This window comes from Apium graveolens, chromosome 8 (genome assembly GCF_009905375.1).
Source record: "Apium graveolens cultivar Ventura chromosome 8, ASM990537v1, whole genome shotgun sequence".
Taxonomy (NCBI): Eukaryota; Viridiplantae; Streptophyta; class Magnoliopsida; order Apiales; family Apiaceae; genus Apium; species Apium graveolens.
The window spans coordinates 261599847-261623430 of NC_133654.1; the positions used below are offsets into that span (position 1 = coordinate 261599847).

The 23584-nt window shown below is 39.6% G+C and overlaps 2 protein-coding genes across 4 annotated transcripts; both read left to right on the plus strand.

The window, feature by feature from the left end:
• The first annotated feature begins 534 nt into the window (after positions 1-534).
• LOC141677237 (mediator of RNA polymerase II transcription subunit 25) lies at positions 535-12914 on the plus strand. Of its 3 annotated transcripts, none has more exons than XM_074483066.1 (15): positions 535-791; positions 1701-1731; positions 2211-2280; positions 2531-2661; positions 3123-3329; positions 3420-3485; positions 4382-4616; positions 5422-5489; positions 6654-7532; positions 8709-8762; positions 9009-9037; positions 9818-9886; positions 9993-10077; positions 12075-12161; positions 12278-12914. In XM_074483066.1, exons 1-15 carry the CDS (start codon positions 682-684, stop codon positions 12776-12778), a joined length of 2622 nt encoding a protein of 873 aa, XP_074339167.1. In that variant the 5' UTR covers positions 535-681; the 3' UTR covers positions 12779-12914. The 3 variants fall into 3 exon arrangements, with proteins under 3 accessions (XP_074339167.1, XP_074339166.1, XP_074339165.1); XM_074483065.1 differs by having other exon boundaries at positions 537-791; positions 2214-2280; positions 12254-12914; XM_074483064.1 differs by having other exon boundaries at positions 538-791; positions 12254-12914.
• A 3507-nt stretch (positions 12915-16421) lies between these two features.
• On the plus strand, positions 16422-19350 carry LOC141680809 (uncharacterized). Its single transcript, XM_074486926.1, has 3 exons — positions 16422-17281; positions 17557-18892; positions 19024-19350. The coding sequence occupies exons 1-3, from the start codon at positions 16422-16424 to the stop codon at positions 19348-19350; spliced, it is 2523 nt and encodes an 840-aa protein (XP_074343027.1).
• Positions 19351-23584: the final 4234 nt, after the last annotated feature.

Genomic DNA, 23584 nt, shown 5'->3' on the forward strand with positions numbered 1-23584 from the left:
ATTATAGTGATTCAAATTATACCAATTAAATTTGATGACCGACTAATTTGATATTGTCCCATAATTCATTGAGCACTTTGAGATTTAACGGTTTTAAACAGTATTGTAAAAATCAGTAATCGGAAAAATTCGGTCGAGTTACTGATTTGGAATTAATTAAAAATCGGGGAATAATCGGAAGGAGTAATTGAAGTAAAAATCGGATGTATTATAATATTAAATTATATTTAATATATTATTATGATTATATTAGTTTTTTATTAACAAATATATATTTATTATATCATAATTTCTATAATTATTCATATTTTAATTAATATAATATTTTAATTTTAATATACAATGATATATACTCCAATAAAGAAAATTTGTAAGGATTAATCGGATTTCAAAAAATCGAATCGGTCAAATACCTTATAGGGGGATTAATCGGTTGAATCAGGGATTTTTAGAATACCGGTTTCACTTAACATTGTTCTTCATTTTATTTTTCTCGAACTTGTTGTTAACTTTCCTAATCTCTTCTGGGCTTATACAAAAAGCCCACTCCCAGGCCCTTCATTTTGGTCGGAGTATATAACATTACATTCGAACATCGAAATGACAGCGCTAAATTCTCGGATATACACACAACACAACTATACATACAAACTAATCACAGTCGTTACACAAGCTTGAATCATGGCGGAGAAGCAATTGACTAAGCAATTGATCGTCGTCGTTGAAGGCACTGCTGCTATGGGCCCCCACTGGCAAACAATCGTCACTGAATATCTCGACAAAATCATCAAGTAATTCACTAATTCAATTTAATTATTAATTATTTTTTTAATTGTTGTTAATATTTTATTATTATTAGTGTTTGTTTGTGTGTGTGTTTATGTGTGTATGGTGAAAGATAGGGTTTTTATTAGTGTGTAGTGGTTTATGATTGTGTGAAGTGAATTTAGGTTGTAGTGTGTGTGAATTGTTGATTTTAGTGTTTGTTTATGTGTGATTGTGTTTGCGGAATTACGGAATTTTACGGTATCTGATTTTGTTGTTTTCGAAATGATTATATAATTGTAAATTGTTTTAAATTGTTTTGAATTATTAGTGGCTGTTTATGGTGTGTGTGTTTGTATTTATGTGGTGAAAGTTAGGGTTTTATAAGGGTGTAGTGGTTTATGATTGTGACTGTAGAGTTTAGGTTGTAGTGTGTGTTAATGCGTGATTGTGTTTAAGGAATTACGGTATATGTTTTTTTTTTGTTTTTGAAATGATCATATAAGTGTAAATTGTTTTGAATTATATAGTGTTTGTATGTGTGTGTGGTGAAAGTTAGGGTTTTATTAGATTTTAGTGGTTTATGATTGTGATTAGTGATTGTATAAGAGAGTTTAGGTTGTAGTGTGTGTGAATTGATGATTTTAGTGTGTGATTGTGTTTGCGGAATTACGGTATCTGATTTTGTTGTTTTTCGAAGTGATTATATAATTGTAAATTGTTTTGAATTATATAGTGTTTGTGTGTATGTGTGTTTTTATGTGCGTGGTGAAAGTTAGGGTTTTTATTGGGGTGTAGTGGTTTATGATTGTAATTAGTGATTGTATAAGAGAATTTAGGTTGAAGTGTGTGTGTGTGCGTTTATTTGTGATTGTGTTTGCAGAATTACCGAATTTTACGGTATCTGATTTTGTTGTTTTCGAAATGTTTTTTAGGTCGTTTTGTGGATATGATGCAACCGGCCAGGTAAGAATTACTCTCATGTTTATACTTATTGCTTTTAATTTTTTGTAGTAGATTTTATGATGTAAGGGTTGGAAATGTATTGGCAGTTATGTGATTGTAGTATTATTTTGTGGTTTAAGAGTGTTACGAGTAATTTATGAAGATGTGGATGTATTTTTTGTGTTCTTTCTTCGGATGAGCAACATATGGAAGCCATGGTAACCTAAAATTATAAAGTAATGTAGTATCAATCATTTTCTATCACTCTGTCATAATAATGGAATATTGATATAGATTTTTTCACTCTATCGTGATAATTATTTTTTATATTAATGTTAAATGTGGTAGAGAAATCTTGGTACACTTAGATGTGTGTTTAAAAGTATATCTGCGTGCTGAATGTAAATATATAGTAAGGAGGTGTCCCTGCTTTATAATCTACTATCAAGTAGCTTGATAATCATCAGATTCATTGTTTTGATTCTTAACTTGTTTTATAGAAGCCATCCGTTCCTGTTCCTGTTGTTGAGTTCTCACTAGTCATGTTTAATGCTCGTGGGAATTATAGTGGTACGTATCTCTTCAATCTTAATTAATGTTTGATGAAATGTTTAAGGAAATCTATATCAATTTCTTATGAACTTCTTTTTGGCTGAAATTATTTGAAATTTGTATATTGTTTTTTTAACGTGAACCAATTATTTAGCATTTCTGAATATGCTTCGGAGTTAATAATTAGGGTTTGTGAATACTCTCTCTCCCCGCCCTCTCTCTCAAATTTTAGTTTATTTTTATCTCTCACCATCATATTTATGTGCAGCTTGCTTAGTTCAAAGAAGTGGCTGGACAAGAGATGTTGAAAATTTTCTCAACTGGCTATCAGCTATATCATTTTCTGGTGGTGGTTTCAGTGATGTTGCAATTGCAGAAGGGCTTGCTGAAGCTTTAATGGTGTGTAATCTTTTATTGTATCTTATTCATTCTTCATTGACATCTATTTTCTAGCTCAGAGCGAATTCCTATAAGAGTTTCATAGTGTCTTTTACCTCTTTTCTCAATTCTCTTATCATTTTACTTAGATTTTTCCAGCACATTTCTTATCTCAGCGGTAAATATGTGACTTTAGATGAATTTAATGTGGTGGCATTGATATCGTTTTATGTTCTGAACCTCTGATGACGTAAGAACTTGTAAAGTTATTGTCCTAATCATCACACATGTGAGGTAGAGATCAGGTGGATGGGCAGAACTTTGATGAATGCTAAACTCTATATGTTGAATATCATCTGAAGTCATCAAGCTTGATATGTAAATTTGATAGATCGTATACAAAATGTTTCTATGTGATACTTATTACTGCTGCTTTCTTAATTATACTAATGCACTTTCACGTCTTTCTTTTCATCAATCAGATGTGCACTCCCTCGAATTGGAAACAACCTCATCCAAATGTAGATAAGCAAAGGCATTGCATTCTCGTTGCTGCAAGTAATCCTTTTCCCTTGCCTACACCAGTTTTTCGACCACAAATTCCAAAGTTGGAGCAAAGTGAAAGCACTGAGTCACAGAAAGAGAGCCGTTTATCTGATGCTGAGGCACTTGCTAAATTCTTTCCGCAGGTGCTATTCATTTTTCTGTACTTCCCAAGTTCATCACAAAGCAATTCTATTTAAGGTTTTTAATTAGCTGATCATTTCATTTTACTGCAGTTAAATGTCTCTCTTTCAGTTATATCTCCTAAGCAGCTTCCAAAACTTAAAGCAATCTACAATGCGGTAATAATACAGTTTTTTTTTTGTAATTTTAAACTTGTTGGTTTATGTTACCTTGCCATTGTGCTCATCAGAGTTGCAGTCAAGCAGTACATGCATTACTTTATGTTTCTTTTTCTAGCTTCTGTTGTAGGTACCTGAATTTTAATTGAAAATTTTATGCACCAATCATCATTTTTTGCTTTCTTCTTAGCAACTGATCACAGTTTTTGAAATTAACTTTAGAGAACTAGTCACTTTTCCGTAAATGAGTAGGGCCTACCTGAAATAATTCTATAGTTGCATTGAATTGAGTTCTCATGTTATTGCTAGTGTGACGTGGTATGAAAATTATAAAATTTGAGGCAGGGTAGCAGGTAAATACTAATAATTATAGTGAAAAAGAAGAAGTAAATAATGCACAATCACCTCTTACAGTTTTCTGTCATTTACATTGTCTAGGAAATCTCTTTTAAACCTGTACTTCTAGTTATTTTGGATTTAAAATGAGATAACTTGTACTTGCACTGCCACTGTCAATCAACCGCTACATCTTAAATTACGAATGCACACTTCTGAAAAAATAATCTTTGATACCCATTCTTATGATGGAAGCATGTTACTTTATGGTTATTTTATGGATCACACCTAATTGATGCAACCAAATTTTCATTACTGTCTGAAAGTTATATACTTTTTGTTTATCAATAATTTTTTATTGCTTTGGTTGCGATATTATCTTGGTACATATTTCTTATGGTTAAGCTTCAGGCTTCTCTATTATTGAGCATTTTTATGTTCAAATCTGGCATCTCTTCGTATAGATCGATTTTATTTTTACAATTCTCTTTAATACACGCCAGTTTTTCTGTCACCAGCAATAATTGTTAATTTGATTTGGGGGTCGCTTTTATTTACAGGGAAAGCGCAATCCTCGAGCTGCAGATCTTCCGCTTGACAATGTGAAAAGCCCTTATCATCTTGTTTTACTATCTGAGAACTTCATAGAGGCGCGTGCGGCTTTAAGTCGGAATGGGATTGCTAATTTGGTATCAAATCATAGTCCTATGAAAGTTGATACAACCTCGGTTATGAAAGTTGATACTGCTCCTGTTCTTCCAGTTTCAGTATCGCCTCCAATATCTCTTCCTTCAGGTCATTGACAACTTATAGCATCTGAAACAACTCCCCTACCCGGTCTATCACCGTGTTAAATTATCAGTTGCTCTACCATTTATGTTACTCTAACTCTTCAATTTTCCCCAAGTGCCTGTGTCGGACACTCGTCACTCGGACATGGGTATGGGCACTTGGCCACCTATTTTAGGCCAAAAATATGTAAAATTTTCAATTTTTTTCCGAGTCCAGCGTTTGGACTCGTATCCATGTTGGAAACTTCTAGCGGAGTCCGGGTTACAGAACTACCATAGGTTGCTAGAAGACATACAAATTCATGTGATGTGTCTTGACAGATTGCTAGTATTGCTAATATTAGAAGTTCAATTTAGAAACAAATCTTTCCCCAAGTACCCGTGTCGGGCACTCATCATTCGGACATGGGTATGGCTTGGCCACCTATTTTAGGCCAAAAATATGTAAAATTTTCAAAATATTTCCAAATCTGGCTTTTGGACACGTATCAATGTTGGACACTTTTAGCCGAGTCCGGGTAGCATAACTACCATAAGTTGTTAGAAGATATGCTAAATTATGTGATGTGTACTGAAAGTCTGCTAGTTTTTGCTAATATTAGAAGTTCAATTTAGAAACAAATCTGTTATGGGATTGGAAATGAATCTTACTAGTCATTAGTAAAACTGTTTATAGGAATTTGCAGCATGTAAATACCATTAGATTGGACTGGCTAATAAATAATGGATGCCCATGAGTTGTCATTTCTTTGTTGTTTCCACTCGGTAATCTTCGTGGAAGATGCTAATATTCTGTTTTCATCTTCCAGCTAATGTATCTGTCGTGAGTCGGCAGCCAATAATTGTTGGAAATGTGACCCCGGCTACTGTAAAGATTGTAAGACTCATTTAATCCTCTTATTTCTTTTTGCATTAAATAATTGTATGACACTAAAAGTTTAGGTGTTTGATATTGGCATAGTTTTTTTCGCTATTTACACATAGTCAAACACCTGCCTTGTGTTTGACAAGGTTCGAACCGTCGACATATTGTTAAGGAAGCGAGTGATATACCACCACACCAAGAGGTGTTGGGTGATCTCGGCATAGTTTCTTGAACTTTATTAGATTATTAGTGATGTCGGACAAGGATTAAAAACAAGTAAAAAGGATAGATAATTGTGGATTAACCGCAGAAAATCCACAAGCCTAAGGTGTTCCAACCGAGGAAGAATCCATGGGATTTCTCAATCGCAGAAGCGAAGTTTGTTAGTATAGCAACCCATAACAAGAGAGGTCTCAATTTAATAATTAATCAATCAATGTCTTCTGATTAAGAAGCAGGGACACTTGGGTTGCTGCCGAGTCCCCGTGTCGGATTCTGGGACACACGTATCCCCGCATCGGACACGCAGATTCTTCCATGATACTAATATGAAATTTTATCTTTAGAAATTATAGGTAACCTCTGTGTTAGCAAACTACATTTACAAAATTAAGTATCCATGTCTATTTGTTAATACAAAAATATTGATTATCGCATTCATTTTTGCATACTAAAAGATTTTGCTTATATTTTTGTGTTTTAGATTAATAAATGATGCATTTGATTCATTTTACATGTAATTTTTGGTATTGTTATTAAGTTTTATTATGTTCAACATGAAATATATAATAAATTTTGTTTATTTTTCCCGTGTCGTCCCGCACCCGTATCCCCATTTTTTTATATTTGTCGAATTCCCGTATCCCCGCACTTTGCACTCGCACTCCCGCACTCGTGTCCTTGCTTCCTAGCTTCTGAATAATAAAAGATTACATCTTAACTTGGAGTAAATCTCTAAACTTAGCCCCCGAGAAAATTCTTCTAATAAAGTAAACAAATCCTTTTATTACTTTACTACAATAATCTACAATCTAGAATTTTTCTAATAGATTATATAATTATTAAAACAATACACACACTTATATCTTAATAATAATATAAAAAATGCAAACTAAAATTCTAAATCTTTGTTTGGCATCAAATTTTGTGGAAGGATATAACTGTATACCCTTTCAGGAGCCAACCACTGTGACATCGATGGTTTCTGGACCTGGATATACACATGTTTCATCGGTCCCTCGTGCTGCTTTACAAGGAGTTCCAGCCTTGCAAACTTCTTCACCGTTATCTGCTCCACAGGAGATGATCCCAACTACTGAGACTGTGCAAGATTTGAAACCTATGGTTACTGGTCTGACACAGTCCTTACGTCCAATGGGTCCAGCAGCAGCAAACGTAAGCATTCTAAACAACCTCTCTCAAGCACGACAAGTGATGAATTCTGCAGCCCTTGCTGGTGGTACGTCAATAGGACTTCAGTCGATGGGTGGAACACATATGGCAATGCATATGTCAAATATGATATCTAGTGGAATGGTATCCTCTGTACCTCCTACACAAACTGTATTGTCTCCAGGCCAACCAGGCATGACATCAATGGCTGCATCAGGACAACCAGGTATAACATCAATGGCTGGGACCGGAACTTTAGCAGGAAATCCACAGGTTGCACTAAATTCCAATCCTGGTTCATTTGCTTCCGCATCTTCCAATCTTTCTGGAAATTCAAGCCTTGTCATGTCCCAGCCAATGGTTAATTCTCAAGGTGTTAGTATAGGTCAACCAGTACCTGTAGTGAGTCAAGGAAATATTTCATCAACACAAATGATGCAAAATGGAATTGGAATGAATCAAAATATGATAAGTGGTGTTGGTCAATCGGGTATATCTTCTGCTAATAGCACAATGATGCCGACTCCTGGAATGGGTCAACAAGGACAACCAGGACCTCAGTCTCTTGGGATGGCTAACAATGCAGCAGCAAATATGCCCCTTCCTTCGCAAACATCAAATGCCATGCAATCAGCACAGTCTAAATATGTGCGAGTATGGGAGGTAGATTACTATTCTTACAGCTAACTAAAAAATTTTAGTGCTCAAGACTATTTTGGGAGTTGGGTTTTCTAATTGATTCAGATTATGGTACTGTATTGTTGCACTACATATAGTAAGGTCCTTATATTTAAATTGGGTCCATGCTATTACTAATATTTACATCCGTCTTGCTTAAATGTGGAGCTTAAATGCGATCGGGGGTCCTTATGCTTAATTTGTTGGGCACCAAGCACATAAAATTGTTGCATACATGTGTTTAGGTCTAGAAGTTTTCAGATTCAAAAAAAATTTGTTGAAGATCATCATTATTATATATATTTAGGACAATATATTAGAAGAGCATGAAAGTGATAAATATCATATAAATAATCTCCGAGTGTCAACTTCTCTTGCCCCTTATTCCTCTTCTCTTCTCTCGTTTTCTTTTTCCTCCCTCCTCCCTCCTCCCTCTGTTCATTCTTTTGCTCTTTGTGTTTCTTTTAGGATCTTTCTTCTTTTTATTTTATTATCTTTCCTCTCATTATTCTTAGTACTAAGTTTTTTGTATATTTATAATATATATATATATGTATATATAACTGTAACATAATTAAACCACTGGAGTTGATGTTTTTTTTTTAATTTTAGGATATTAGGATCTTTAACTGTGGACGACAGGATGTTGATAAGAGTAAATGGTATATAATATTTATGCATGATATATGTAACTGAAAGTTATAGATGACATGTGTATATATTTGAAATGTGTGTGTGTATTTGTATGCGCGCCCGGGGGTAAATGGTAAATACCATACTGCTGCCTGAGCAGTGTTAGGGATATAATTAAACATTAGAAAGATAGTTTTGCAAAGTGCACTGGAGATGTATTAAAAATAACATTGTATTTGAAGGAAATTTTACTATGCTGTTTCCTCAGCATACCGGTAAGAACTATTTGACCCGTATGACTTCTCTTTATTGTGCTTAATATGTTTTGTGCAGGAATAATACCATTTTAGCATAATGTTTGTCTAGTAATGTTTTTTAGTGATAGTATCCATATAACTTCTGAATTTTCCAGGGGATCATTAGTAGATATTTGGGGTGTGTACACTCTTGTCTACTAAGATTTACTTTTGTAATGTGAACTTGGTCACGAAAGCAGTGAAGAATTACCGATTGTTCTGATTAATGCAGGGAAACTTATCTGGGCAGCGACAAGGCCAACCTGTGTTCATTACCAGATTAGAAGTACGTTTACACAAAACCAATATGTTTTAGTAATGCATTTCATGTATTACATGTTTATTTATTAATATTATACATGTAGTTAAATTGGACTATTCAAGTAAAATGTTAGTTTGAAGTATGTCATATTACTCTTTTGTAGCATATATATGACTGCATGTGAAGTTCATTATGTATTTAATGTTCGCACTGGTATTTAGAATGACCTAATTTGGACTTGGGACTCATGTTTTGATTTAAATGTTGCAGGGTTACAGAAGTGCATCAGCTTCAGAGACGTAAGTACAGAGCGTTTTACTTTTGTAATTTTTGTGTTTCAGATATCTATATGTTACTGCATGAATTTTAGAAATAACGAGACATTAAGGTTGGTTCTTGTATATATTTTGGTTGGGAAATTTTCTTCCAGGATTCATGTGAACAAAGAAAAATTTTGTTTTATGGTTACAAGTATTTGACCCAGGAATTATTAGGATTAGATTAACGTACAGGTGAAGATTTATGTTTGATGGTGTGTTTGTTCTAATTTTAACTTTTTTAGGTAAATTTGGTACAAGTTTGCCATGCATATATCCGTCGAGAAGCATAGATGAAACAAAGGCCTTTGAGCTTCCTTAAGTCCAATTATACTTTGATCGGTGTTTTTTTATTCTTATAACCACATGTCCTTTACATATTCTACGTTGACATGCTCTATTTAAAATAATATATAATTGTATATTGGTAATTGAGTAGTCCTTCATTTATTGATAGATGAATAAACTCACTGAATGGATTTTTTGTTTAGCCTTGTTGGTATGAACTTGGCAGGTAACTTTCTTTTAGCATATTATGTGAGTAATGATGTGATTCAGAGTAAATTTGTGTACTGTGTCATGTTGTATGAACACATTTCATTTTTATTTACGTCTCTATCGTTTATTCCTTATAACCCATCCATGTTGTAAGAACTTTAGAGGAAATACTTTTTAATGTTTTAAAGATGAATGAAAACCTAGGATTATGTTGAAGGCTTGAAGCAAGACCTGAGATATTTTGTGTTCTTTTTCTTGCTCCAGGCTGGCAGCTAATTGGCCATCAACTATGCAGATCGTAAGACTAATATCACAAGACCACATGAATAACAAGTAAGTTTGTTGGTTCTTAATATAGTTACATGTGTTTGTTTCATTAATTATTACTGCTCTGTCTTTATTATGGTCATTATGTGCATCTCCTTTCTTTTAACACCAGGCAATATGTCGGGAAGGCAGACTTTCTAGTTTTTCGGGCAATGAATCAGCATGGTTTTCTTGGGCAGCTGCAAGAAAAAAAACTTGTAAGTCATGTCAAAGGCTTTCACTTTATGTTCACTATTCAGGGCCTATAAAGAATATATATGATGTGCTAAAGTAGTTGAAATGAAAATTATCCATGTTCAGTACTATCTGTGGAATCGCAATACTAAAAGATAGTGTGAACTATTTTTACCTAACATATGAAAAATTATGAACCTCGAAGACTATCATTAAAGAGACAGTGACGCTGATTATCATTAAAGAAAAAGCCCCTCTCCACTAAATATATCTGTGTATCTTCCCCAATCCTCGAATTGTTTTTACAGATACATGCGCTGCAGGGCATATCTTCACTAACATTATGGCATGATGTGGTGTCTACACTTAGTCGTTTTCATTTAAGTTAGACAAGTTTGAAAGTAAGAGATTTTGAGTCACTTGTCAGCTTTTATAATATGTTCTTTTTCACCTTATTAAGCTTAAACTAAATGAGCAGAGTTTATAGGATTAAAACCATATCGTAAATTCAGGTTCAATTGAGTTCAAGTTCAAATGGTTAAGAGGGGACCAGATTATAGGGGCATCATTAAAATGGGACTCATATTGCTTTATAAATTGAAGACTAAAGTAAGATAAACCATAGGTCTGTTCAATTTACAACTAACTATTTGTAAGTTTCAAAAGAGATCAAATACCATGAGGTAAATTATTTGCAAGTTAATCTAGTACCATCTAAATCGTATGAGCATTTGACAACTGATCCTTTGTCTTCGAATTTGTACAGACAGATGCAGTTGGTTGTATCTTTTGACCAAAATGGTCTTTTATAATGTACTTGAAGAGTTAAAGGGTAAGAGTATATTTCTGAATAGAGTTGAACAAAACAAATTTATAGACTGCAAGTTGCAGGAAAGTGTCAAGACAGCCGGTGGAAGTTTTTGTTTACTTGAAAATTCAGGTCACTAATACAATATATACAAGTTACTTCTCTCAACTGAATATACAATTGTACCGTGTCTCAAGAGATCCCGTGTGCAGATGCACAACTGCTGATTTGATTCTATAGCCCAAATGCAAGTTTAGACTCGAATCGTTCTTTATAAATCCATTACAGGACCTTTTTACCAACAGTTTCATTTAGAATTATTAAGCTAATTGAGTTGAACTCTTAAATAAGGTTGCAAGTCAGTGTTTACCGTATCCCAGGCTTCTTAACTCAGAAGCACAATTGTTGATTCGAATTATATAGCCCAGATGAAAGTTATGGACTTGTAATGTTCATGAATCCATCAGATACCTTTTATAGACAATTTGTTTTAGTAATGTTAAGTTCAGTTGATCTAGAACTCTAGGAATGAGGATGAAAAAAATAATGCGTGGTTAAAGTTAAAATTTAATTTAGAGTGAGCAGAGTTAATGCTATCCTATCATAAGGTTGAAAACATTTAAAGCCCATATGGTCATTAGAGTAGATAAGATGTTGCAGGCACTTGAGATAGACAACACATCTAACTTACCAACATCACGTGGCTGGTATATGGTGGATCAGAAGCTACAGAAATTCTATGTGATTTACTCCACAGTGCTTACATCTATCTAAAGTATTTTATCATTTGATTATTTGCATATCTACTTTGAGTGTAGAAAATTTTCATTTGGAGTAAGTATCTATTTAGTTCAGAACAGAACTTGACTGATTTACTGTTTAAACAGAACTTCCTATTTCCTGAACCTAAAAGTTACATTTTGTGTGGAACCCAATAGGTAATTGTTTATTTATGCGTTTTTACATAATGCCACGTCTATTATTATAGAATGAGCAATTAAGTAGAATTGTGCTGCATAATTATTGTCTCATAGATCATATGTAATCTAGTTTGTCATTCTCACACACCTGATAATTTGAAAAATTGAAGAGGATTTACGATGATTAGACTTGGTACATGAATTCGATGTTCAATCCTTAAGGAGGAATATAATAAAATTCACCAACACACCACACAAGTTCTATGCTGACATCTTTGTTATAAACATCTAGTGTGCAGTTATTCAGTTGCCATCACAGACATTGCTGCTATCAGTTTCCGATAAAGCCTGCCGTTTAATTGGAATGCTATTTCCTGGGGTAAGTGGAATCTCACTGGTTTTCAAGAGATATTTGTAGATTACTTCTATTTGAGTCTGCTACTCTATTCGGTTTCACCACCACAATTTCAGGACATGGTCGTGTTCAAACCACAGATATCCAATCAACAGCAACACCAGCAGCTTCAACCACAGCAGCAGCATCCACAGCTACAACACCAACAGCAGCTTCAACAGCTTCAGCAACAGCCTCTACCGCAGTTGCAGCAGCAGCAGCAGATTCCGCAGCAGATTCCGCAGCTGCAGCAGCAGCAGCAGATTCCGCAGCTGCAGCAGCAGCAGCAGATTCCGCAGCAGCAGCAGCAGATTCCACAGTTGCAGCAGCAGCAGCAACAGCAACAGCAACAGATTTCCCAGATACAGCAGCAACAACAAATCCCTCAGATGCAACCTCAGCAGCAGCAGCAGCAGCAAGCCCCCCAGATGCAACAACATATTCCACAAATGCAACAACAGCCATCACAGCAGCAACAAATGGTTGGGACGGGAATGGGCCAAGCTTATGTTCAAGGTCAGGGTCGATCACAGATGGTAAGTCAAGGGCAAGTTACATCTCAAGGTCCAACCATGTCTGGAGGAGGGGGCTATTTAAGTTGATTGTTTTTGTTTCGATTATTTATAGTACTATTAAGATAAAACTATAAAGATAATAACTGTCCAGTGTTTTGTACATTTAGTGGGTTTTGGTTCCTGGTAATTTAGTCGGATTAATGAGGATATTATTCTCATCTCATGTGTTGGTGTTTTTTCTGATGGATTCAATTGGTTAATATGGGAAGCTCATCCTTATTAACCGCGCAACTCATCCCCCACTTGCCCATAAAAATCCAAATAATTTGTCCTCATTTTCCTCGTCCCGTTTATAGGAGTCCAAAACTCTACATGTATATATTTGTTGATAGGCCTGAAGTAACCAAGCCCAAATAAAGGAACAGAAGCCCAAAGAGATAACACCTCAGGCCCAAGCCGGGGTGGTTTCCGGTGCCACGTGGTGCAGGACAAAAAAGTCAACTGTCTCATGTTACCCAAAATAGAATAATTGCATCACAGTCGTCCATAGGTAAAGATCATAAGGCAACTCTGATGGAGAAATGACACCTGACCACACAATCTATCCGGACCGTCTAATCAATCACCAACCAAGAATGACCAAAGGTCAGGATGAAGAGGTACAAACCCCAAAAACCATAAATTTTGGGACCTATAAAAGGCCCCAAAAAGAGGGTTTTAGGGGTTGAAAAACATTTGACTGCTACACACCTATACACACACCATCACACATAATTTGAATAGCTCATTTTTCCCTCTTCTTTTTCTTCTTCAAGAAAACTGATTTCTTACTCTCACACCATAGTTGTCGCGGGAAACAACCCCCCTCCGGTTCTGTTTTGCAGAGACCCCTACCTAGCAGGTTAACCTCACTCCAACCGCTACAGAAGCTGGGTCCAGCTCACGTGAGAAAGGAGAAGACCCGGGAAAAAACAGAGTTATCATTGGCGCTAGAAGAAGGGGCCGAACCTCCGGTGGTGTGGTGTCATCTCCAGATACATTACACAGCTCCAAAAGCCAAGGAAATCATCTCTCTGGTAAGAACAAAACCCTCACTCTCTTCACAGCTCACTTTTCTTATTTTTCCCTCCAGAACAGTCACACACCCTGGTGCACCCCTGCTACTATCTCCCATAATCTGTTCTGAAACTAATGACCACGAGAAAAAGCAAAACTTCGATCTCCGAAACTATTCAGCCCACCGTTGCCCCGCCCAGGGACGGCGAGATGGAAGATATAGAAGAAGAGCCCCCCATAACTCGTGCTTCATCTCAGCTCCAGCCTGAAGACCAGAGGATAACTATAGAGAAAGCAGCCCACAAGTATGCTGAAACCTCTACAAACCCTTGGGGAAATATGACCCCGGAACAGATTCAAGCGGCTATGGACCTGTGGAAAGAAAAGAACAAGGCTCCTGAGACCCGTCTCGAAGACCAGGAAGAGCACTCGGAAGAATCCCGGGGCTCAGTTTTGGACCGAATTGGCAGAACTAAGAGGCCGTCAGAGGACGCCCGAGACGAGATCAAGAGAGCCACACTCCGGGACCACATCTGGAAGGAAGAAGAGGCCAAGGCGAAAGCTAACATTGAAAAGAGGGTCCAAGAGGAGGAAGCCAAACTAAAGAAGAAAACACGCCGAATTCATGTCTCTTCGGATTCAGAACCAGAGAAGGAATCTAAGTAGGAGCAAATGGCCCGGGTTCTCCGGGTTCTCAAAAGAAAGGTGAAAGGAGACGTGGAAGTTGGGGCGGAGGCCACGCCCTTCACCAGAAAGCTGGAATCCACCCCCAGGGAACCAACACTCAAACACTTCAACTTCGACTCTTTTGACGGGCTCGCCGACCCTGAAGAACATCTCAACTACTTTGAACAAATCTCAAACATATATGATTACAATGACCTCACCAAATGTCATTTCTTCGCTTCAACACTAAAAGGAGGGGCGCAAAAATGGGTCAGCAGAATCCCCTCCCGGAGCATCGATTCTTGGAAAGAATTCTGGAAGATATTTCTCAAGAGGTTTAGGGCGAACCACATGAACGAGCTCCAGATGTGCCACTTGGAAACCATTCAACAAAGAAGCAGAGAAACTCTACCAGAATTCATTAAAAGGTTTCAGGAATCAGTCAACCAGCTCTCCAACCTTGAGGAGAAGGAAGCCGTGAATATATTCCGGCATAATCTCCACCCAGTTTCATGCGAAGGCTACGTGAAAAACCTGATCCATAGGGAGCCCCAAAGCCTTGCTTCGGCTTATGCGATGGCTTCGAAGTTTATCAAGGATAATGACTTCCTCACCTCGATGAAGATGAATAGGCGGATCCGGGATGATGATGAGTCTCCGAAACGCCGCTCCTCCTACAGAGAAGAAAAGAGACACAGAACAGACAAACAGACCAATTATGTACAGCAATCTCGAGGAACCCCACCCCGGGACGACTACTGTAGACCACAGAAGATTTAAAAAAGCCCAAGCCCAAAAGGAAGCCAAAACCGGAGCCCGAATGGACTCCACTCAACTGGCCCCGGGCCGACATCTTGAGAGAAGTCAAGGGAAAACCCTTTTATTACCCCCCGAAGCCGCTATTGGCACCCCACGGGAACTGGGCCCGGGACAAACATTGCGGGTATCACGAGGATCATGGCCACACCACGGAGAACTGCTTCTCTTTCAAAATATTCATTGAAGACCAAATCAAAAAGGGCAACATGAACCGGTACCTACAAAGAAGACTTGATGACAAAGATAAGCCCTCTGGCGGCGGGAAACACGTGGTCAACATGATCTTCGGAGGAACCTCCTCCCCACCCCGGGGTCCAAATGTGGACAATGATGTCCTGATGATCCAGCTGCTGAAGACGAGCGCATATATTTCTCCAATGCCGATTATGAGGGTCTGGATCCCGAGCACAACCAAGCCCTGGTCGTGACTCTCTACATCGCCGACAATGAGGTACAAAGAAATTTGGTTGATAACGGTTCCTCGGCTTACATTGTCTTTGAGCATACCCTTAACAGGATGAAGTTGGGACACCTCCGCATGGATCCATGCCTCGAAGACCCTCTCTACGGATTCGGGAACAATATGATCCCGATCCGAGGGGTAATATACCTCCCCATGGTCTTTGATGTCGCACCCCGGCAGGTATCTCATGTCATGAAGTTCTACGTGATAAGTGTTGCATCCTCTTACAACATGATTCTGGGAAGACCCACCATCACCAAACTTCGGGCCATCCCGTCTACAATTCACTTGAAGCTGAAGTTTCTCACCCCGGGAGGCATCGGAGAACTCAGAGGGGACCGGGGCGTATCGGGAAAATGCTACGGACAAGCGCTGGTCATGGCCGAAACTGACCTAGAAAACAGAAAGAAGGCAATGGCCTTACCCAAAGGCCAAAGCCGCAAGAAGCATCGCGAACATTTTAGCAAAAGGCTAAAGTTGGACGTCAACGTGATAGAGGATTCGGGATACAGCATAACCAACGCCGACGCCCGGATATAGAAATTTATGGAAATAAAAGAGAAAACCAAGGTAGAACCTGCTGCCCAGACGGTGGAGATAGAGTTGGATCCCGGGAACCCCACCCGGAAGTTGAAAATTGGAAAAGGCCTAAAGACATCCTTCTAGAAAGAGCTCTTCTTGCTGTTAAGGGAATATGCGGATGTATTCGCATGGGCACCAGAAGATATGCCCGGGATTGACCAGTCCGTGGCGATGCACAGTCTGGACGTAGACCGGAGGAAAAGACCGATCAAACAAAAAATGAGAAACTTTGCCCCCGAGCGACAGCAAGCAATAGACGAAGAAATAGAGAAGCTACTCAGGGCCGACATCATCTGCGAAATCAAGTATCCCGGCTGGCTCGCCAATGTGGTGCTAGTCATGAAACCGAATGGAAAGTGGAGAATGTGTGTCGACTACACAAGCCTCAACGCTGCATGTCCCAAAGATTCCTATCCCCTCCCAAACATTGATCAGCTAATCGACGCAACTTCGGGTCACTCCATGCTCAGCTTTATGGACGCTTTTTCAGGATATAACCAGGTCCGCATGAATCCCGAAGACATCGCCAAAATAGCCTTCATCACTCATAGGGCAGTCCATGCCTTCATCATGATGCCTTTCGGGCTCATCAACGCCGGAGCCACCTACCAGAAAATGATGAACACAATTTTCAAAAGCCAGCTGGGGAGGAATATGGAATCTTATGTAGACCACATGATCTCCAAGTCACTCACGATCCCAGATCACATAAAAGACCTCAAGGAGTGTTTTGATAACCTGAGGAGATACAACATGAAGCTGAACCCGGAGAAATGTGCATTCGGGGTACCTTCAGGCAAATTTCTGGGATTCTTGGTCAGCGAAAGAGGAATAGAAGCAAAGCCGGAGAAAATCAACGCCATAATAGAAATGAAGATACCTCACACTCAGAAGGACATCCAGAAGTTGGCTGGATGTCTGGCGGCCCTGCGCAGGTTCATCCCGAAGTTGGAGGAAAGATGTCTCCCATTCTTCGAGTTACTAAAAGGTGCCCGGAACAAGAAGTTAGTGGATTGGACCCCAGAATGCCACACAGCTTTTGAAGAAATCAAGAGGCACCTGATGAACCCCCCCCCCCCCGGTGCTATCAAAAGCCAAGCCCAGCGACCCTTTATCATTCTACATCGCCGTCGGCCCCAAGGCTGTCTCTTCGGCTCTAGTCCGAGAGGAAGAAGGAACGCAAAACCCTATCTACTATGTCAGCCAAGTCCTCAAGGACGCCGAGACTCGGTACCCAAACTTGGAAAAATTTTGCCTGGGCCCTCGTACACTCCAGCAGGAAGCTGAGGCAATACTTTCAAGGCCGAGAGATTAGAGTGGTCACAGATCAGCAGCTCAGGAAGATCATCCACAAGCCAGACGCCTCCGGAAGGCTAGTTAACTGGGCCATTGAATTAAGCCAATTTAATATCAAGTTCGTGCCACGCACGGCGATAAAGGCCCAGGCCTTAGCAGAATTCGTCATGGAATGCACCTTCCCGGAGCAACAATTACCCTCCTCCCACGAGATAACCCCGGAAGAAACCAACCCGGGAACGGAATTCTGGAAGCTCTATGTGGATGGGTCATCTACGGCCGAAAGGTCCGGAGCAGGCCTCATTCTAATCAGCCCGGAAGGCTTTACCATTCAACAAGCAATAACTTTTGCCTTCAAAGCAACGAACAATCAGGCCGAATATGAGGCACTCATCTCCGGACTTAGATTGGAAAAATCTCTAGGCGTTTCGAAGGTGATCGTCTACAGTGACTCTCAGATTGTGGTCAAGCAAACCAGCGGAGAATATATTGCGAAAGATCCAACATTGGCACAATACCAGGGAATGGTGCGGAATATCCTGGAAGCCACTCCCGACATCACCATACTTCAAATCAACATAGAAGAGAACTCCAAAGCAGACGAGATGTCCAAGCTCGTACAAAACACTTCGGACCTCGCTAGTTCAGTGTACTTCGAGGAACTCAAGGCACCCAGCACAGAGCGATCTGAGGTCCTGTGCATCGGGAGCGCAGACAATTGGATGACCCCCTATATAGCTTACTTAAGGGATGGGACGCTCCCGGAAGACCAGAACAAAGCTAGATACTTAAAGCACAAAGCTGCTCGTTTCTTCCTGGAAGATGGTCAGTTATACCGAAGAACCTTTTCAGCACCCACCCTGAAGTGTGTGGACCCGGATGAGGCAAATTATTGTCTCCGGGAAGTTCATGAAGGCATCTGCGGAGACCACCTGGCGGCCAAAGCTCTAGCTTACAAAGTCATCAGGCAAGGATATTACTGGCCCACGGTCCACTCCGACTTCATCGCCTATGTTAAGAATTTCCCCCAGTGCCAGAAATTCAGCAACGTTCCCAGACAAAGCCCAAGCCTGCCAGCATCGGTATTATCTCCGATCCCATTCGCTGTTTGGGGCATAGATATCATGGGCCCCTTTCCCCGAGCGAAAGGTGATCTCCGCTACGTCCTGGTAGCCATTGATTACATGATAAAGTGGGCAGAAGCTAAGGCCATGAGGACAATCAATCAACAAGATTGTATCAAGTTTATGGATTCAGTCGTCATGAGGTTCGAGATCCCGGTCATTCTTGTCTCCGACAATGTTTGGTTATCTCAAAAGGTATCCCGGGTCCACTGGGCACCAAGAGCAACCACAAAATCATACATCTTCACCAGGGCATCTCCACCGAGCCGCTCGGATGGGAACTTGTTATTTTTTAAAGCAGTTTTGTACAAAGGCATAAACTCCAGGTCCCAGCCCCGGACGAAGATGAACTCCTGGTGCCAGCCCCGGAGCGAGTTCAACATAAAGACGGGTGCTTTTTTGGCATCGGAAGGGAGCCCACAGCCATCTATATTAAAGGTAAACTCAAAAAGGGGAGGCAAGGTGGACTTCTTAATCTTAAAAAGGTAGTGGAAAAGTTTAAATGTGGGAAGATACTTCTTTACATGGCAGCAGGCAAGGAACCAAGAAACCCACTTAATAGAATTCGGGGCCAACTGGGTGAAAGGTATCTCGTAGACATCACGACACCGAGACTTGGTAAATTGATGAAGGTTGGGCCTCATGCTAAGTAGATGCTCTAGAGGAATTCCTACCCAACCACCAACGGGGCGGTGATAAACCCTCTCATGAGGCTCGGGCCACCTCCACTCCATATCATCCCCGAAATGGAAGACGGCCTTCACTAGATCATCTATCTGCTGAAAGGTATACTCAGAGAGGTCGGGATGACGGGGGGCTGGAACATATTTAGTCCCGGGAGCATTATAGAAAAGCTGATTCATACGGGCCCCATCATAAGGTTCTGTGCCCCCGGGCCTGTAAGCGGTAGTAAGGTCCCTGAAGTAGTAATCGTGGGGAGGACTATTCTCACGGGTCTGAACAAAGTAATGATCTATGTCTATCCAAGACCCATCTCTCCTACCCAAAGTCTACCCGGGGTTTAAAAGGAAGGTAGGCAACTCCTCAACTACAGCTTGGCGATGGGGAGGCATATTTTCTGGTTCCGGGGAAGAGTCACTCGAAGAATGTTCGCGAAATCCAAAATGGGGACGGTCAGGTCTACGTTTTAGGTTAGCCAATTGTTACTAACCATATAACCCCGAAGTCTATGCCATTTCGGGAAGAAAAGGAAAAAGAAAGAAACACAAAAGCTACTCAGAAACAGTTAACCTCAAAATCAAAACACCAAAGTACATCACACAACCTATACATACATATATACGCCTACAACACATGTCACGAACAGTCACAAAAATAAAGAACAAGCATAGATTTTTGCATAAATTAAACCTCTTACTCGTGCAAATACAGACACCAAACACGAACCCAAATTCACTACAAACATCAATTGTTTCTATACAAACAAAAATTATAAATCCAAACAATAAACAACAACCTGTTCGATTCACCAAAACTCGACACAACAAAGGTAAACTGGTTCAGATGCCTGGACACGCATGCATTCTAAGAACTTAGACTACAAGTATTCGTTAAACAATCACGAGAAAGAAGAGAACAAAGAAAAGGACGAAAACTTACAAGAAAGCAGGAGAAATAAGGCGGCTTCAAAGAGAAAAGCTCCCAAATTCGCCTTAGAGAAAAGTTGCAGAGAGTTTTTGTGTTTGTAACTGCGTAAAGAAAAAAGAAATGACAAAGGTGGAGTATTTATAGGCACAAATGAAGAGGTAACTTACTCAACTGCAGTTAATGATTACACGTGGCACAATCCTGAGCGTCCAGAAAATAACCGATGCAGTTAATGATTACATCGCTGTAATTATTTAACAAGCACGGCTTTTGAGGAGAAAAAGGGGGGGGACTGCAACATTTCGTATATATGCATATACTCACACATATATTCGTACAAGAAGCTCAACCGCCGCCTGACACTCCGGGAAAAGCGCTAAAGTACTACCCATCTATCGCATCTGCACCCAGTCACCCAAACACAACCCCGGGGACTTGTATCCAACAACACACCGGGGTTAGGGGCCCCAAATCAGAGAAAAATGATAAAAAAATTCCAAGTGTCAAGAACCAAAAGGCCTACCCAAACGCAACCCTGGGGACTTGTATCCAACAACACCTCGGGGTTAGGGGCCCCAAATCAAAGGAAAAATGATAAAAAAAATTCCAAGTGTCAAGAACCAAAAGGCCTACCCAAACGCAACCCCGGGGACTTGTATCCAACAACACTAGGGCTGAGCATTCGGTCGGTTCGGTCCAAAACCGGACCGAACCGAATAGACCGAGAAACCGAATAGTCATTTTTTCTTGGACCGAACCGGACCGAAGTTATATTATGGACCGAACCGAACCGAAATAATTCGGTTTGGTCCGGTTTTGGACCGAATAGACCGAAATTTTTTCTAAAAATAAAATTGCATTAAAAATTAAATCACAAATTATTAATTTTAAAATATAATTAAAGTAATGTGATATGTAGAGTTCTAATACTCCATAAATATAATTACAAATTAAAAATTTTGATTATAATTTTTAAGATATATGTAAAATATATGTAATACAAAATTATAGTATTTATGATTTGGTCTATTCGGTTCGGACCGAAATATTTGTGAAAAGAACCGAACCGAACCGAATTTTATTTCGGTCTATTCGGTTCGGTCCGGACCGAATAGACCGAATTTCTGAAAAATTTAGGACCGAACCGAACCGAATTAGCACGGTTCGGTTCGTTTTTCGGTTTCGGTTCGGTTTTGCTCAGCCCTAAACAACACCCCGGGATTTGGGGCCACAAATCAAAGGAAAAATGATAAAAATAAAAAATAAAAAAAATCCAAGTGTCAAGAACCAAAAGGCCTACCCAAACGCAACCCTGGGGACTTGTATCCAACAACACCCCGGGGTTAGGGGCCCCAAATCAAAGAAAAAATGATAAAAAAAAATTCAAGTGTCAAGAACCAAAAGGCCTACCCAAACGCAACCCCGGGGACTTGTATCCAACAATACCCCGGGGTTAGGGGCCACAAATCAAAGGAAAAATGATAAAAAAAATTCCAAGTGTCAAGAACCAAAAGGCCTACCCCAACACAACCCCGGGGACTTGTATCCAACAACACCGCGGGGTTAGGCGCCACAAATCAAAGGAAAAATAATCAAATTTTTCCAAATGACAAAAAACAAAAGGCCTACCCAAACACAACCCCGGGGACTTGTATCCAACAATACCCCGGGGTTAGGGGCCACAAATCAAAGGAAAAATGATCAATTTTTTCCAAATGACAAAAACCAAAAGGCCTACCCAAACACAACCCCGGGGACTTGTATCCAACAACACCCCGGCGTTAGGGGCCACAAATCATTGGAGTGATAAAAAAATTCCAAGAAAACTACTCCCCCATCCGGGAAAACCCGCATAAGGGAGTGGGAGGCAAATGATAGGCCAGAAGTAACCAAGCTCAAATAAAGGAACAGAAACCTAAAGAGATAACACCCCAGGCCCAAGCCGGGGTGGTTCCCGGTGCCACGTGGCGCAGGATAAAAGAGTCAACTGTCTCATGTTACCCAAAATAGAACAATTGCATCCCAGCCGTCCATAGGTAAAGATCCCAAGACAATTCTGATGGAGAAGGGACACCTGACCACACAGTCCATCTGGATCGTCCAATCAATCACCAACCAAGAATGACCAAAGGTCAGGATGAAGAGGTATAAACCCCAAAAACCCTAAATCTTGGGACCTATAAAAGGCCTCAAAAAGAGGGTTTTAGGGGTTGAAAAATATTTGACTACTACACATCTATACACACACCTATACACACACCATCGCACATATTTTGAATAGCTCCTTCTTCCCTCTTCTTCTTTTTCAAGAAAACCCATTTCTTACTCTCACACCGGAGTTGCCGCGGGAAACAACCCCCTCCGGTTTTGTTTTGCAGAGACCCCTACCTAGCAGGTTAACCTCACTCCAACCGTTACGGAAGCTGGGCCCAGCTCACATGAGAAAGGAGAAGACCCGAGAAGAAACAGAGTTATCATCTGTAAACTATTCCAAGTCATAGATTGAGCGCATAAAACAGGTTTATTGACAGTTCGTAGTATCTCTTGAATGTTATGACTTTTCGATTATGAGCACCTACTTTGCTTGATTTGAAGTTCAGCGCTGCCAAATTTTAAGATGATCACATTATCATGTCAGCGCTGCCAAAGTAATATTTGCTTTGCTGAGCCTATTGTCTTGGTAATGTGATTTACTAAACCCGTATAGAACCGGTACATATCGATATATGTATTAAATTATTTTGAATTTAGCATGAATAATATTTGTGTCGTAGGGAGAAAATGGTGTTGATGTTAGTTTTCCTGTAATTTACATGGATCTGGAATGGTGCTGAAAGGGATCCATAATACTGCTTATGAACACATTTTACATGAGTTAAATGCCGGAATAGTTGCTAAGAAGATCAATGTGCAGAATGAAATTTTAAACCTAGTTTAGTTCTTCCCGTCGTTCTCAATTTCAAATGGCGATCACTATAACAGTAGTCCTCCTAGACAATTTGGAGAGATGGACCAAAATGTCATTTTTGAGTGTTAAATGGTCCAAAATGTCACTTTTGAAAATAATGGCCCAAAATGTCACTTCATAACGGTACTTCGTCTTAAGTTTTGTATTTTTAATGCAAAACGGTACATAGTGTGCCGTTTTGGTACTTAATTTTTTTAAAATGTGTAAAACGGTGGTTGAAGTAGCGTTTTTGCTCAAAACGGTACATCATATAGCGTTTTGTACCAAAACGTTACTTTATCTACCGTTTTGCGCATACAAAAAATTCAAAA